Genomic DNA, 16,541 nt, shown 5'->3' with positions numbered 1-16,541 from the left:
AACCAGCTCTGCAGCTTGCCGTGGGCTCATCCCACCAGCACCAGGCCAGCTGGCTTTGCCTTTTGTTCAAGGAGCAGCCACGCAGCTCCTCGTGCTCTTTAACTCCCAAATCTCCGGGGTTTCAGCTGCTGTTTGATCTAGGGCAAGGCTGTGATAAGCCAAGTCAAGAACTTGACTCTGTCCGAGACGCTGACATCACGAGCCTGTTTGTTCAAGATGGAATTTAATCATGGGGACATTTTCCCCTCTGTACCTGCTCTGTTTATTATTTTTTCCTGATTGCCAGCACCTTTTCTCAGTGGGGAAAATTCATTAAAGAGCTGGGATTTAATCTGCCTGGTGGCAGAAGGGCTGGAGAGACCACCAGGAGCTCGCGTGGGTTTATCAGTCCTCAGAAGCTGCTGCTGAGACTGGACTTACAAAATATTCACCAAGGAGAACTGGAAATTCCCAGCAGAGCTGTGGGGCTGGGAGCAGGGCTGGGAACAGCCACAGGATCATGGAAACGTGGGAAAACCATGACTGTGCATCAGACACACCTTTGGAACGAGAGACTGGGAAGAGCCCAGGACACTGATGAGCGCTATTATCCAAAGGCAAAGCTCGTCCTTGCTCCTGGAGGGGATTCTCCAGTGGAAAAGGAGCAGCAGGGATGCCCTGCAGAGGGCACTGGATCAGGCACCTGGCACTGCTGGGAGAAGCACGGGTCTCCTCTTTGCTCCAAAGCCGTGGGTCCCTCCCGAGCCCCGCGGGTGCAGATCAGAGCTGGAATCACAAACTCTGTGAATCACAAATCGCTGGAAGCACAAACACCCCACGGCCGGGGCAGTTTTAGTGCACAGTGCTCTTGATGGCCCCTGTGACTTCTGAAGAAGTGGGGTTGATGACCTCCCTTTCTAGACCCATTAGCTGCTATTTGCATAATGATTCTGTTGACCTAAATTCTCCCCAAAGTTTCGGCTCCCTGCATCATCCTTTCCTTCCTGCCCTGCTCTGCCACAATCTGCTCCTGCCCTCCACTCCAAGGCATCAGCCAGGGCTCTCACCAGTCCCGTGGTGACATTTTGCCCATCCCGGTGTCCCCGGACTCGATGTCAAGGTGTGCCCTGACTTTCAGCAGCGCCAGGAGAGGGGAGGGGAGGTTCTGGCACATTCACATCACTCCGTAAACTCTCAGCAACCTGGATGTTGTTTCTAGATACGTTCTCCTGCCTGAATCACCAGCTTTTTCCACCCCCTCTTCTCCTCCTGTGTTGGGCAATGACCCACTTAGATACACGCCAAGACATAAATAATTACCGAGATGCTCGTTTTATATCTGACCACTTCCTCCCTCCCCTCCCAGCCCGGCCAGTTCGGGGTGATTCTCCCCCTCTCCCCAGGCATCTCTGGGCACGGTGAATTGAGGGATGTCTGAAATTCATCATCCCTTTGGTGAGACCCAGATACCGGCCAGGACTGGTCTGCCGGGATGTTTTGGCATCCTCATCACTGACATGAGTTAGCAACAGTTATCTCCCCGAGCATCACTTCCTAGAGGAAACCGGGCACTCACCCACGGCCAGTGAGGATCAGGAAGGCTGTGGAATGCTGGCCAGGGTGGCAGGAACACCTCGGGTGGCATCCAACCCTCCATCCCCGTGCCACTATCAACCACCGAGGCGAACCAGCCTGGCAAAGCCTCGCCAACCCCGCGGATGGTGAAACCGAGCCATGGGAAAGGTGAAGCGCCTGGCCCGAGGCACAGAGGCGCTCCCGGAGCCGGGATTAACACCCGTGCCCGCCTGCCAGGTGATCCGGGTCCCTCCGCACCGCAGCGCTCATTAGCTGCGCTCATTAGCAGCGCTCATTAGCATCACCTCCGAGGAGCTGGGAAAGCTCCCGGGGCCGGGGAGCTGCAGCAGCCCCTGGAGCTGGGAGAAGCCACTCCCAGGACCTGCCTCTCTGCCACGGGGAAACTATTTAGGGTGGAGAAGCTCGGGGAGGGCTCCAGACGCTGGAGGTGTCCGCTCTGTTATACCGCAGGTGGGGCCAACTCCACATTCTTGGCTTTGCTCTTTCTATTTATATATATATTTTTTATTTTGTTATTTTATTTTTTTTTTCTTTTGAAAAATCCAAATGATGCAGAGATGAGCCAGGCCAGGCCTCGCTATGCCATCGAGCGTCCTGCCTACTCTGTCAGCCTCTTCGATGAGGAGTTTGAGAAGAAAACCAGAACTTACCCTGTCGGGGAGAAACTGAGGAACCTTTTCAGGTAACAGGGAAAACTGTAGAACGTCACCCAGATTTAGTCAGGAATTGGGGGAGTATAATTCAGACCTGGGAATACAGATCCCATTTTTATCTTGGGGAACCATCGTCTTCAGGGGTTCAATGGATGAAAGGCACCGAGGAAATGCAAATTGTGCTGAAGAAAATGAAATTGGTGGCTCTTTTCTCAGCAGAACAGTTTGCACTGAGTGCATTTGGGATTTGGGGTCCTGTTTTCCAAGGTTTTTTTTAATAGTGGAAAAACCACAGTTGGTGATGTAGGGATGTGTGGATTTTTATTTCTTTTTAAGCTTTCCTTCTGGGATTTAATTTTCTCAGCTTTCTAATCGAAACCAATTCCACCTTAAAGAAAGGTTTATAATTATGCAAACAAAGGTTAATCACTGCCGATCACTTTCTTGGAAATCTATCTGCACTCCTCAGAGAAAGGAAAGGAATAATACAGGAAAGAGAGGGCTCAGAACCCGCTGAGGGGAAAAGGCTGAGACATTCTTAGGAAGATCTTTCCTTACTTCCAGCTCATTTGTTCCCTCCCTTCTTTGCTCATTTGCTTTTATATTTTATCTCCCTGCTAGATGTTCAGCTTCCAGGTTCAAGCTCACCCTCTTCCGCCTGTTCCCAATCCTGCTGTGGCTTCCCAAGTACAGAATCAAGGATTCCATCCTGCCTGATGTGCTGGGCGGGCTCAGTGCGGGGACAATCCAAGTGCCACAAGGTGAGCAGGGTCACTCTCCAAGAGGGAATAACCCTTTGCCAGCTCGACTAAAGCCCTGCAGGTGATGCTGATGCTCAGCTGGGAGGGTTTTGTGTTTTACTGATGACCCCCAGCCTAGTGCTGCCTGTATTTATTTCCCTGTATTTTTTTTCTCTGTATTTTTTCCCCCCTGTATTTATTATTTTTATTTGTTTCCCTCGTGTTTTGCAGGGATGGCCTTTGCCCTCCTGGCCAATCTGCCTCCTGTCAACGGGCTCTACTCCTCCTTCTTCCCCCTGGTCCCCTACTTCTTCCTCGGGGGCATCCATCAGATGGTGCCAGGTGAGGAATTGTCTGCCCAGGGCAGTTCAGTGCTGGCTGGGAATGCTGCTGTGGGATGTTTGCTCTGCCAGGGGTCTGTGGGGTGGCTGATGCTGGCTGCCCTGCAGGATGTCACCCCAATGACCCTGTGGGGCCTGGGGATGGGCTGAGTGACTCCTTCTGCACAGCCCCACCTGCCCAGGAGCTTTCCAGGACAGGGCTCTCTGCAGAGGGAGCTCCTGACCTCCCCGTGCTGTCTGCAGGGACTTTTGCTGTCATCAGCATTATCGTTGGCAACATCTGCAATGAGCTGGCTCCGGAGTCGGACTTCCAGTACTTCAACCACAGCACCAACGAGACCAGTGTGAACACCACGGCCCTGGAGGCGGCCAGGCTGGAGATCTCTGCCACCCTGGCCTGCCTGACAGCCATCATACAGGTGAGGGCTCTGCTCTGTGTGTCCCTGACCCACGCTGAGAGCCTGGAGTAGATGTGGTGGTGGTAGATGCTTGAAGAAGCCCCACTTCTGGGTGGATGATGCCTCAAAATAGAGATTTTTTGGGGGGGGATTTTTGGTCTTGGGGTGGATTTCTCTATGTGGAAAATGCAAGAATGTCACCCTCAGCCCTCGTGTCCCCATCCCTGCTCTGGGCTGCCGTGTGTGGATCAGAACATCACCCTGCCCCACACATCCCCTGGGGCTGTCACTGCTCTGACCACACCTCCTCTGTCCCACCCTAGCTGTGCCTGGGCTTCCTGCAGTTCGGCTTCGTGGCCATCTACCTGTCCGAGTCGTTCATCAGGGGCTTCATGACGGCGGCAGGGCTGCAGATCCTCATCTCCGTGCTCAAGTACGTCTTCGGCTTGACAGTCCCGTCTTACACCGGGCCCTTAGCTATCGTCTACGTAAGTGGGGGCTCTGCACAGCCACCTTCCCCCCCAGTACAGCACCCTGCCAGGGAAACGGGGCTCAGGAGAGCAGCGAAGGGTGGAGGGAAGGGGAGCCCTGCCCCAGCACAGCCAGGCTGCTCTGTTCCTTACCCAGCCATGTCTGTGTGGTTTTAATGAGGAATAATGAAAAGGGACTGGGGTTTGGGGGGGGGGGTGTGAGATGTTGAGTTGTTTGCAACAGGAATGTTTCCTCTGAGCAGGTCTGGCCATTCCTGGGACTTCCTTGTGTCTTCCATGGATGAATCCTGTGCTGATGCAGCCAGAACTGCATTAAATCACAAATCTAATGATTGAATTAAGTCATTAAATCACCAGCACAGGCCCAGGGCTGGGGGCTGATCCCTCAGCAGAGGGATTTCAGCCCTGCTCACATCTCAGGGTGTTGATTGTGGTGACCAGTGCTGTCCATCGTTCTGTCCGTGTTGTCCAGGGTGTCTCACTCCCTGTGACCCCTCCTCCTCTTCTCTCCCCTTCAGACATTCATTGACATCTGTAAAGGTCTGCCCCAAACCAACCTGGCCTCCCTGGTCTATGCCCTGGTCAGTGCTGTGCTCCTGATCGTTGTCAAGGAGCTCAACCTCAAGTACATGAAGAAGATCCGGATGCCCATCCCGATGGAGATCATCATTGTGAGTGACACCTGGGCTGTCCCTGCGACCCTCCCCTGGTCCCCACTGCTGCTCTCAGCAGGGCCACCCTGTAGAGCATCTCCACAGTGAATGTGACACAGCCCCCACACGGTTTGGGGTCAGAAACGGGGCCATCCCCCTGCTCATCCCTGCACTGCATCCTGGTGATGCTGAGCGTGAAGAACACAACCCCTGCTGGGACTGTTCTCACCTCCCCCAGCCCAAACTTGGCGCTGGTTTTGTTCTGTCAGCTCTGGGATTTGGCAGGGTTAATGCCCTGAGCCAGCTCGGCTCTTCCTGCTCACAGCTCTTCATTCCCTGTCCTTTCAGGTGATCGTGGCCACTGCAATCTCGGGCAGCTTCAGCATGCCTGACAAGTACGGGATGCCAATAGTGGGGAAGATCAGCATGGGGTAAGTGCCTGTGCAGGTCTGATTCACCTTCCAGACAGTTTTCCTTCCTCCTCTTCCTCCAGCCTGGAAAACACCTCACTCTTCCCTGCTGTACCAAATCCCCTTCCAGGAGCGTCAGCCCGAGTGACACAACCACCCCCATCCCTCTGGATTATGTCATTCCTGAACCCTGCAGCTCCTCACACACCCCCCCCCCAGCCCCTGGACAGCGCTGTCACAACTTCTCTGCTGTGCTCTGAGTGCAGGTTCCCGGAGCCCACCCTGCCCCTGGCCAGCAAGTGGAAGGACATGGTGGGCACGGCTTTCTCGCTTGCCATCGTGGGCTACGTGATCAACCTGGCCATGGGGAGGACCCTGGCAGCCAAGCATGGCTACGACGTGGACCCCAACCAGGTATGGCAGGGGCTGGGGCAGCCAGGGGCTGCTCCCTTTGCTCTCAGGCGTGCAGGGAAGAGCTCAGGGCGTGCAGGGGGAGCGTTCAGACGTGCTGGGCTCAGAGCAGACGTGCTGCTCCCCTGCAGGCTCCGTGGCTTTGTGCCATGAGAAGGGAGAAAGGACGCGGCAGAGCTCTGTCCTGTGGGCTGGAGAGAGGCTGGGAAAGGGAAAGGAGCTTTAGGCTGGGCTCCCTGCCTTGCTCCCCCTCCACACTGGGTGTTTTGGCAGCTTGGGGCACGGTGAGGTGCGTGCACTTCTCAGGGAGCAGAGCAAGACCTGGATTCCTGGTGTGTCACCTAGATACTGTGAGAGGCAGGACATTAAATAATCCTCTTTTGTCATCCCTGGCACAGTGGCAGCTTTCAACAAGAGCCACACATACCACATGGAGCCCTGCCCTGAGTGTGTCAACAGATGACAACGTGTTTATGTGGAATTGTGCTTCCAGGTTTCCCTGCTACACCAGAGCCTATCCCAAACCTTACTGGAAGGAAAGAGTCTGGGATGCACTGCAGGGAGCCCAGAGCCACAGAAACCACACTCAGGCCCTGCTCTCTGGCCGTGTGTCAGCAGGAAGGGCAGCTGTCCTTTCTGATGGACACTCTCCACATCTCCACAGGAAATGCTGGCCCTGGGATGCAGCAACTTTTTTGGATCCTTCTTCAAAATCCACGTGATCTGCTGTGCTCTCTCTGTCACCCTCGCCGTGGACGGGGCAGGAGCGAAATCCCAAGTTAGTTCCTCCTCCTCCTCCTCTCTCCATTCCCTCTGGAGCACACAGTGCTGCCACTGCTGCCAGCCTGACACTGCAGCTCTGCACAAGTGTCACACACGGCTGCTTCGGGCTGCTGCTGTTAAAGCAGAATTTCCTCCCTCCCCGAGCCCGTTTTGGTCCCTGATTTGTTTCTCTGGGTTGGGCACAGAAGCAGAGCTGTCCATCTGCAGTCCCACTCTGGCTCCCTGGACTGAGCAGTGAGGGAAATTCGGGGTTATCTGTGGGATCTGCAAACCCCTGCCTGTTTTCAGAGGCAAACATCCTCTCACATAAAATGCTGCAGGGCCCACTTGTGCCCCTGGCTACACCCAGGGCAAGTTTGGGAAGCCCTGCTGTTTGCAGAAGTGATTTTCTTTCCTCGTTGCAGGTGGCAAGTTTCTTTGTGGCTCTGGTGGTCATGGTGACCATGCTGTCCCTGGGAATCTACCTGGAGCCTCTTCCAAAGGTAACACAAACATCTGTGCAGGCAGAGCCCATTGCAACACCTGCTCTCCACACCCAAACCAGGCACAGCCTCGCTCCAAAAATCCCTGATGCAAACGGGACGGTTTGTCCCTGGCCTGGGGACCTGTCTGCAATCACACAATCACACAATTCCGGCCTGGTTTGGGTTGGAAAGGACCTTAAACCTCGTCCCTGCCCATGGGCAGTGCCACCTTTCATTATTCCAGGTTGCTTCAAGCCCTGTCCAAGCTGGCCTTGGGCAAGGATGGGGCAGCCACGATTTCTCTGAGTGAATGCAAGTGTAAATTATAGTGCAAGAATCATCCAAATTACCCTGCTCAGAGCCAAGTGAGATCTTTGTGAGCATCACCCTTGTGATGGGACTGGCCCAAAAAAAAAAAGCTTCCACTGCCAAACGTGGCACATCCAGGTCCTGGCTGACCCCATTGCCTGTCCCCCACAGTCTGTGCTGGGAGCCCTCATTGCTGTGAACCTGAAGAATTCCCTCAAGCAGCTGGCTGACCCCTTCTACCTGTGGAAGAAGAGCAAGCTGGACTGTGTGAGTGCCTGGGGTGGTGGGAGGCATCACCCGGCCAGGGCAGGATGAGCAGGACAGACCCCAAAAAGTCTTTTGTGGGGTTTTTTTTGGGGTGTGAGTGCCTTGCAGGGGGTGGGTTTGGCTCTGGTGGTGAGATGGTGCTGCCTGTCCTGCCCAGCTGAGCACGCTGCTGCTCAGAGCACATATCAGAGAGGCCTGAACTCTTACCTGCTGTGTTTAAATGCCAATCAAGTGCAGAGCCTGTTTGCCCAGAACTAGCCAAACCGGCCCTGCTCAATATCTGGGAGTCATGACTTAAAAACTCACACAATGGCCCTCCAGGGTGAGGAGAGCCCTCCAGTGTGATAAGGACTCCAGGCACTGGTTGATGTATAAACCCAGGCAGGGGCGGCGGGGGAGTGAGAACGGAATTTGGAAATGTCTGACATAAAAACAGTGTTTGGACAGGACTCCCACGGCTGAGAGCCGTGTGTGGACACCCAGCCAATATCCTGTCAGGGCCCAGCAAACCAAACCCCCTTATCAGGGCAATCAGCAGTCCAGAGGGGCTGGCCCCAGCCATGAAGAGCTTTCCCAAAATCCTGGCTGGGTTATCAGTTTGGGAACATCTCTGAACGGGTTCTGCTGCTGTGGGGTCAGGGGGAGCTCTGTGGGCTCTGGGGAAGCTGCTGCCCCTTTACCAGAGCACAGAGGGACCCACAGAGACCCCCAAAAACCTGGGCAGACACCTGAGCATGGACTGAGTGGAGAGGGATGAGGAGCATCCTGTTGATGCCAATGGAGTGAACGGGATTCCCCTGACCTTAATCTCCTTGGAATCTGAACTAGATTCAGTGTCCTGTCCCAAAATGGGGAGCACCACCCCTGGGTGATGTCAGACCATTGGTGTTCATCACCTTTCAGGACAGCTAATTCCAGCTAATTCTAATGATGGATGGAGGGATGGAAGCTCTTCCTTGCCATTTATACACAAAATTAATATAAATTAAGATGTTGGAGTCATCAAAGTTACCCTTATTCATCCAAGGTCTAAGTTAATTTTTATTAATCTTGAGGATGGGATTAAAACAACCTGATAACGATTTTCAGAGGGGCTGTTTAAATGCATGATCTCATATGGAGAGAGATGCTTAAGTGCTACCACATCCAGCAGACAAAGGGCAGAGCTCTGAGCTGGAGTGGGGCAGGTTTTGGTCTCCTCTGTCACACATCAAATCTTCTCTGTGTCCAGGCCATTTCTAGCAGGTGCTCAGGCAGTTTTCACAGAGATGGTTTCAGGAATTTTCTGAGCTGCTCTGAGTTGACAGCAGGAGCTGCCTGGGGCTGGAGCAGGGATGGGGTGGGAGCTGCAGGATCCTGGCGAGCCAGGCTGATCCTTCTTGGATGGAATGAGCAGAGTGGAGAGAAGCCCCAGCTGCTTTTATGGCTGAAAAGAAACTGGGGCTCCTGGCAAACTTCCCAGCAAGGGTGGTTCACTCTGAAACATGCAGCAAACTGCAGCATTAGAACAGCTGCAGAATTCAGGCTTTGGCCTATTCATGTTGAGCTGGGAGGGTTTGAGAGTCTGGGATTGAAGCACAGAGTATTGTCCCCATCCATAATTTTTTTGGTCCCCCCATCCATAATTAATATATTTTTTTGGTCCCCTATCCATAATTAATATTTTTTTTGGTCCCCCCATCCATAATTAATTAATTATTTTGGTTCCCCCATCCATAATTAATTAATTATTTTGGTTTCCCCCATCCATAATTAATATTTTTTTGGTCCCCCATCCACATTTTTTTTTTTTCCCATCCATTTCCCCTAGCCCATGGCTCATCCGAATTCCCTGCCATGTTCTTCTCTTCCCTCTCTCCCTGCAGCTGGTCTGGCTCGTGAGCTTCCTCTCTGCTTTCTTCCTGAGCCTCCCCTATGGAGTGGCGGTGGGCGTGGGATTCTCCGTGCTCGTTGTGGTTTTCCACACCCAGTTGTAAGTACCTGCCGGCCACAAGAACCACGGCAGAGCTCCCAGGGGCACAAAGAGGGGACAGGTGATTTTTTTTTTTTTTTTAATTTTTTTTTTTTTTTTTTGGAGCGACCTCTGGCCCGCAGGAGCCCCGGGGAGTGCAGGTGTCCTGGCAGGAATGTGCAAACAGCAATGGCAATTTTCTGCCTGCATTCCCTCTCCTCTGCACATCCCAGGGCAAGGGGAAGCCTCAAGGGATTTGTTTCACCCCACACAGTTCCCAGCACAAGGTCCTGCTCACAAAAAGAGCGAGCCCTGTCTGTGTGCTGTGAGGTCTTCACACCATTTTTAATCCATCCAAGCCCCTTAGTAATATTTCCTAGCCTGCCATCTCAAAATACTATTTTTTTTTTTTTTTTTTTTTTGGCCCTGTAGATCCTGCAGGGATGAAATGTAAGAGTTTTCACACAGCAAATGCTCAAATCCTGGGGTGGAATGTGAAGCAGAATCTACTTTTTTTTTTTTTCCCTGATGCTGATCCCTTTTTTTTTTCCCCCCTCACGACGCTGATCCCTTTTTCCCCCCCTGACGCTGCTGATCCTTTCTTTTCTGCAGCCGCAACGGCTCTGCCCTGGGCCAGGTGGTTTCCACTGACATCTACAAGAACCCCAAAACCTACAACAAGGTGAGCTGAAGATAAATCACCCTCAGAGAAAATCTTGTTCTTTGCCACTGGTGCCCAGGTTTGCTCTGAGCTCCTGTCTCTGGTGCAGGTCCATGAAATCAATGGGATTAAAATCATCACCTACTGCTCGCCGCTGTATTTCGCCAACTCTGAGATATTCCGTGAGAAAATCATTGCCAAGGTGAGGAATTCCTTCACAAATCCCTGCCTGAAGCCAATCCCAATCCTTGCTCTCTCCTGTGCTGCTACACGGGGGTCATTAAGCCGTGGGTGATCATGAACGATGGTCACATCCTCAATCCTCCTCTCCCTGATCCTCAGGGCTGTTTGCAGAGCTCCTTTCACAGAGGTTCTGCCCAAATCCTGGCAGGTTCCTCCTCCAAGCTCTTCCCAAAACAGGGACGTCCTGCTATCCCAAGTCTCTCCCTGCATGTGCAGCTTCCCCGAGTTCCAGGAGATGTTTGGGTGCCATCCAGGATCACCCCACTCCAGTGCACAGCTGGGAAATGCCAGGGAAGGAGCAGCAGCTCCTGACTCTTGGAAGAGATTTTTAAAGAATAATCTCTCTCTCTCTCTCCCAACAGACAGGGGTGGATCCTGGCAAGGTGTACTTGGCCAGGAGGAAATTTGTGCAACGGCAGGCGAAGGGCACAGCACAACCAGCAGCAAAGCTCCCGAAATTCCTGCTGAAGGAGAGCAAGGTACCTCAGCTCCCGAGTTCCCAAAAAGGTCCCCGTGTCTGTGAGCACAGCCCCAAATCCCCATCAAACAGCTCCTCTTGACATGGCATTTTCTGCACCGTTTTCCTGGCCACATTTCCCACCTCTCATCCCCTTTCCTCCCCAAACCTTAATGTGCAGGAGAGCTGGGATGGCTGGAGAGGAGGCTGGAATGGGAACTTGGTGAACAATCTGCAGAAACCAGGGAACTCTGGCCCCTTTCTCTGGGCATGTATCAGCAGCTCAGCCCCAAGGTGCCCTTTCAAAGCCCCTTTCTCACTTACCCCCAGCCCCGTTTGCTTTGCCATGCTGAGCAATTTTGAGACGAATGAATCATGTGAATTATCCAGCCCCAAGGGACAGCCAGGCTGGAGTTAGTCCAGATTAAAACCCTTCATATCAGCGGGGAGAGGTGAAGTCACCTGCCAGGACCCCACCTGTGCCCTGCCCTGACTCTGCACCTCTGCTCTGCTGCAGACCTTGTCTTTGCAAGAGCTCCAGAAGGACTTTGAGAGCACCTCTCCAACAGACACCAACAACAACCAGACCACCGCTAACGGTGCCAGCATCTCCTACATCGCATTCCACCCTCCTGCCCTCGGGGCTGGGCCGGGACAGAGCCCCGGGGAGCTGGGCAGCAGCACCACCCTGCAGGGCAGCACCATCACCCTGCAGGGCAGCCCCGACCCTGTGCTGGCAGCACCGCCCTACATCAGCTTCCACACCATCATCCTGGACATGAGTGGCGTGTGTTTTGTGGACCTGATGGGCACAAAAGCGCTCAGCAAGGTTAGTTCTGGGCTGCCAGCACAGCCAGGGGCCTTCTGCTCTCTCACATAAAGGTGTTTATGTGCCTCAGGTGTGTGGATTTTCTCTTTCTGCGTCCCTGATTCTTCTCCTTCAGCCCCAGCCCTGATAGAAGATTTTATGCATAAACACAAAGCTGGAGCAGCAGTGTTTTTAATCCTCTCTCTCCCATCTCATTCCTTCCAGTTGTGTTCCAGTTACCAGAAGATTGGGATTAAAGTGTTCTTGGCAAACGTGCATGGTAAGAATCCCCCAAAACCACATTTCCACGGGATCTCCCCCCATTTCTGAGCTCCTGACAAACAGCAAATCTTTTTCTGTTCTTTATTCAAACTGTGAGATGTCAGTCCTTTGCTGGACCAGGCCAGAACAGATTAAAGGAGAAAACAGAAGAAAGGAAAGAGAATCACTGTTCTCTGTGTGTGAAACGAGTGCTTTCATTTGGGAAGTGACAAGGCTGGGACATCTCCACACTCAGCATGCAGGAAAACACATCCCCACACTCATTTCTGCTGCAAATCTGCTTCTTCTGAGCTCAGGGGACCCCAGCAGCCACACACACCTCCAGAATTCCTCCTCTGCTTTCCTCCTCATGCAGCTCTCTCCTTTTTCCAGCCCAGGTATTTGATGACATCAGCACAGGGGGAGTCTTTGAGGAAGGAGGCCTGGACCGAAGTCACATCTTCCTGAGCATCCACGATGCTGTTTTGTTTGCACTGGCCAGTATCAGAGAATTTGTCCATCCACCCATCTTGGAAGAGGTAAATTCTCTCCCCAGCCCACAGGATTCTCCTGTTTGGCTTCCAGGCTGTGTCAGCACAATGGAAGAATAACAAATTGCTACTGCACCTAAAGAAGCTTCTTGTTTATCTCAAGTGGCAAAGGTCTAAAGGCAGCAAAATGTTGAATATTCCAGTTGTCATGTACGGGGTGAGCACCTTGGATTTCCAGGGAATTCAGAAGTGTCAATGTTTTACACAAACCCTTAGCTGAGAGATGAGAGTTGTCCCAGCCTGGACAGGAGCTGTTCCAGCACTGTGCCCTCAGTTTTGGTGCTGGTTGGAACAGGCAGAGGCAGAATTTGGCTCTCAGTGATGAAGAAATGAAGGCAAAGCTTGGAATAGTCCTGGCATCCATGAATGCCCCATTGGTGGGAGAACAGGAGGAATTGTGAGGCAGGAATGTGGCACAGTGACAGGCAGGCTGTGTCCCCAAACAGGGCTGGTTTATTGTGTGCCAGCTGGCGTTGGCACCAGTAGCACCAGTTATCTCCTGTCACACCAGAGCTGGCAAACACCAGCCCAGTCCCAGCAGATCAACACCTGGGGCAGGACTCCTCCTGTGCCCCTTCTCTGGCCATGTCCCTCGGAGCATTGTCACCTCCCAGGCCTGCCTTAGTCATCGTTTTCATTCCTTTTCACCCTGCCCTCTGCTAATTTCTCTTCCCTGCACAGAGGCCGGCCCAGACAGAGCTCTCCATCTATGATGAGTCTGTGGATGAGAGCACTGCAGAGTACAAGAACCTGGAGGAGGTGAGTCCAAGGGGTCACTGAAGATATGGCCATGAGGCTGAAATCAGAATTTTAATTGGAATTGATTAGATGGGAAATCATCTGAGAGTAACTGCAGCACTTCAGAAAGTTAATTGGAAATATAATTTTAAATCCCTGTCTGGAGGAGCTCTGGAAGGCACCTGGATGAGGAGCAGGTAGGTCATCCCACAGAGGAATCCTTCAATCATTCTGGGCCACCCAGCTCAGGATCTGTCAGACCTGTGCTCTCCACACCCTGGGGGGAACTCACAGGGCCAGGTTTGGTTCTCCAAGAGACAATGATCAGTGAAGATCTTCAGCACAGGCTTTGAAAATGCTGCAGAGATTTGCACCCACGTGTGGAGTGCAAATCCTTGGGAGGAGATCCCCTCTGGGGCTGCCAGGGGTTGGAGCTCCCGGGGGTGTCCGTGTGACAATGACACCGAGCTGTGCCACTGGGGCTGTGCCCTGACCCTGCCCCATCCTCTGTGCCCTTTAGGAGATGTTTGGAAGCATGTTCCACTCCGAGACCCAGACAGCTCTGTGAGCACAGCCAGCACCAGGCAAACCCTCCGGAGGAGTCGCCTCTCTCCCCTCCCTCCATGGAGAGCTGTGCTTCCACCTGGGGACACCAAGCTTTGCAACGAGGCCACCACCCTCCAGAACTGCCAGATCCATCCCTCCTCCCTGCTCTGCTCGAGCACAGGGCTCTGGAGCAGGCAGCAGCCCCTGGGGAAGCTCAGCAGATGCATCTGAAGGGTTGCAGAAGTGCAGTGGGCTGGAGGCAGGTGCCTGGACCCCGGGGGGATGTTCGGCCACCCCTTTGTCCCTCCCAATCCTGGAATTGCATCACCTGGGCACCCTGCTCCTTCCCTTTCCCTCCTCCCTCTGTGGAATAGCAGCAAACGTGGGAAGCCTTTCAGGGCTTCACGAGCAGCAGGGGCTCTGGGGAGCTGTGGCAGCACAGCCCTGCTGCTCTCTGATGTGCACTGACCCCTCCCCAATTCCCCTGCAGCCTCTGCCTCTCCTCTTCTGTGTCCCAGCACCCCAAAAAATCACTGCCTCCAACCAGTGCTGTGTTTCTGACACCCCAAAGACCTCAGGACTCTCTCGGCAGGGATAAATTCCTGAAATACAGATTTTTATTTTTTTTTTTTTCTTACTAATAGGACAGGCTTGTACTCAGAAATAATTCCTTTTTATGTGCATAGTTGTCCTGCCTGCTCGGTGGGCTGAGTACATGAAAATAGATTATATTTTAAAATGCTATTTCTATTTTAATACTCTAGAATATTACAAATACAAGCGAGCTTTAGTGTACAATTGAAGTACACAGATGTTATTGAGCTGATTGCTGAAGGCTTCCTGGGAAGAGAATGTGGGGCTTTCCTGCAGCTCCCAGATGTCTCATTTTTAAGGAAAATAGAGTTTCCTTTGCTAGTCAGTCACTAAAGGAAACAACAGCAGCACCCTGCCAGTTTGGTTTTATGTAACATCTCAATAACCAAGTCACCATTTCTCTACCTCAATTTCTGATTATGTGGTGCAGGAGAGATTAATAAAACCAAAGGAGGACAGAAAACCCCACTAGCTGATGGTTAGTACTCATTTTAATCTTAAACAACAAGGGTTTCTCCAGAAATCTCCATGTGTAGCTTGTTTTACAAGGTAAAATTAAGAGATTAAGTCTCTTAAATGATCTTTGAGGGTGATTCCTCGTGGCCTTTTGTACTGCCTGAGTGCTCCTTTTAGAAGGTGCTGATTTTGAAAGAACAAAGAAATTGGTGCAGAGCAACAAGGAACTGTCCTGATCAATATTTTTGGGTGTCTGAGGTGGCACCACGTTAAAAGAGAGAAGTTCCAGTTGCCAACTCCTCATTCAGGATTCATTACAGGAGGTTCATTTCCCAGCCTGGGGTCTGACAGGACAAATTCAGGAATAAACCAGATTGTGTTTCCTGAACTTCCTACAAGAAATGGGATTGGAAGTCACCAGAAATGGCTCAGGAACAGCAGCAGTGGCTCGCCTGCAAGTCACAACCCCATTTCTGTAGCCAAATTCTGGGTCAGTTCTGGCAATAAATGTAACAGCAGCAGGCACATGGCACTGCTGGAGGCACAGTGTGGCCAAAGTAATAATTCCCAAGTGCCTGGGCAGAGAATTAGGGGAGCTCACACTGGTGAAATATTTTCACTTCCAGTAAAATATTCCCTTTACTGCTCTTAAGTAACAGTGAGGTTGATGTGTTTTGGCTCTGAAGCCTTACTTGGTAAATGCATGATGTATAACCAGCTCAGAAATGTTTGTAATTTATTTAATTTAATGTTGGTTTTGTTCTTTTTTTTTTTTTTTTTTTTTTGATAATAAAGAATGTGAGAACAATCATGGTCATCTTCTGCTGGCTCAAGGGCAGGATTTCCATGGCTGTTCCCATCCTGGGACAGTTTATGCCAGGGGAAGCTGGGGTTAAATCTTCACATTCAGTTCAGAAAAGCTGTAAAGAAGGGAATAAGAACTGTTCTGTCGTGCTAGGTGGTGGAATCAGGGAAAAAAAGTGACATATTTTGAAAAGCAGGTGGATTTTTAAACACCACAACACTGGGCTGTCCCATAGCCAGTCCTGGCATCCTTGTGCCTCACACTTGGCCCCAGTGAGCCCAGGGTGGTTATTTATCCTCTTTTATCCCCGTCCTTTTGGGTGCAGCATCCCAAGATATCGGGAAGAAATTCTTCCCTCTGATAGTGGTGTTATAAACGAGAGACAAAAGTCTTGATATTCAGCAAAATTTAGATTATTTTATTTGATATAGACAGGGCTGGGGACCATGAGGGTCACTGCCCCACTGAACCTTGGTTTGAAGCCTCTTCTTATACTGTGGGTTCTCATTGTAATCAATAATTTTTGGGTTTTTAGCTGTCACAATTTTGACAGGTAAGCAGTGGTGGTGGAACAAACACCCTTACACAAATTCACAAAATCTCTGGCACCAGTCAGTTTCACAGATAACCATCTGGGCCTTGTAGATAACCAGCAGCGAAATTCTGGGAGTCTGGTCCTTGAGACAGACAGCATTGATCAGACAAAGGCAGGAAGGGCTATCGGGAAGTCTGATTTTGCAAGCTGGCAGTAGATGCAACTTATTTGGAAAACATAACATAAAACAAGGTGATTTTAAACAGAATTAATTTATCATATAATTTCCATTCTCTAGTGTCCATGCTTCACTTCAAAGCTTAGTATTCTAGTTTATACACAAACCCCAATGCTTTTGTGATTAACACGAATCTTTTAGCAATTATCACAGGCTGCCAAGAGAAGGTGCGGCTGCCCCACCCCTGGAATTGTCCAAAAGG

The 16,541-nt window shown here is 51.6% G+C and overlaps 1 protein-coding gene across 1 annotated transcript; it reads left to right on the top strand.

Annotated features, from left to right (window-relative positions):
- Window positions 1-2,132: 2,132 nt before the first annotated feature.
- On the top strand, window positions 2,133-15,509 carry SLC26A9 (solute carrier family 26 member 9). Its single transcript, XM_014872656.2, has 20 exons — window positions 2,133-2,257; window positions 2,850-2,989; window positions 3,200-3,310; window positions 3,553-3,728; window positions 4,031-4,195; window positions 4,717-4,869; window positions 5,200-5,282; window positions 5,528-5,675; window positions 6,337-6,450; window positions 6,860-6,937; window positions 7,400-7,495; window positions 9,361-9,467; window positions 10,059-10,128; window positions 10,217-10,309; window positions 10,713-10,829; window positions 11,325-11,636; window positions 11,841-11,895; window positions 12,270-12,415; window positions 13,109-13,186; window positions 13,686-15,509. The coding sequence occupies exons 1-20, from the start codon at window positions 2,133-2,135 to the stop codon at window positions 13,731-13,733; spliced, it is 2,415 nt and encodes an 804-aa protein (XP_014728142.2). The 3' UTR covers window positions 13,734-15,509.
- Window positions 15,510-16,541: the final 1,032 nt, after the last annotated feature.

This window comes from Sturnus vulgaris, chromosome 29, assembly GCF_052056855.1.
Source record: "Sturnus vulgaris isolate bStuVul1 chromosome 29, bStuVul1.hap1, whole genome shotgun sequence".
Classification (NCBI taxonomy): domain Eukaryota; kingdom Metazoa; phylum Chordata; class Aves; order Passeriformes; family Sturnidae; genus Sturnus; species Sturnus vulgaris.
Note: the sequence above shows the minus strand (reverse complement) of the source record. Positions and strands in the feature narration are given on the sequence as shown.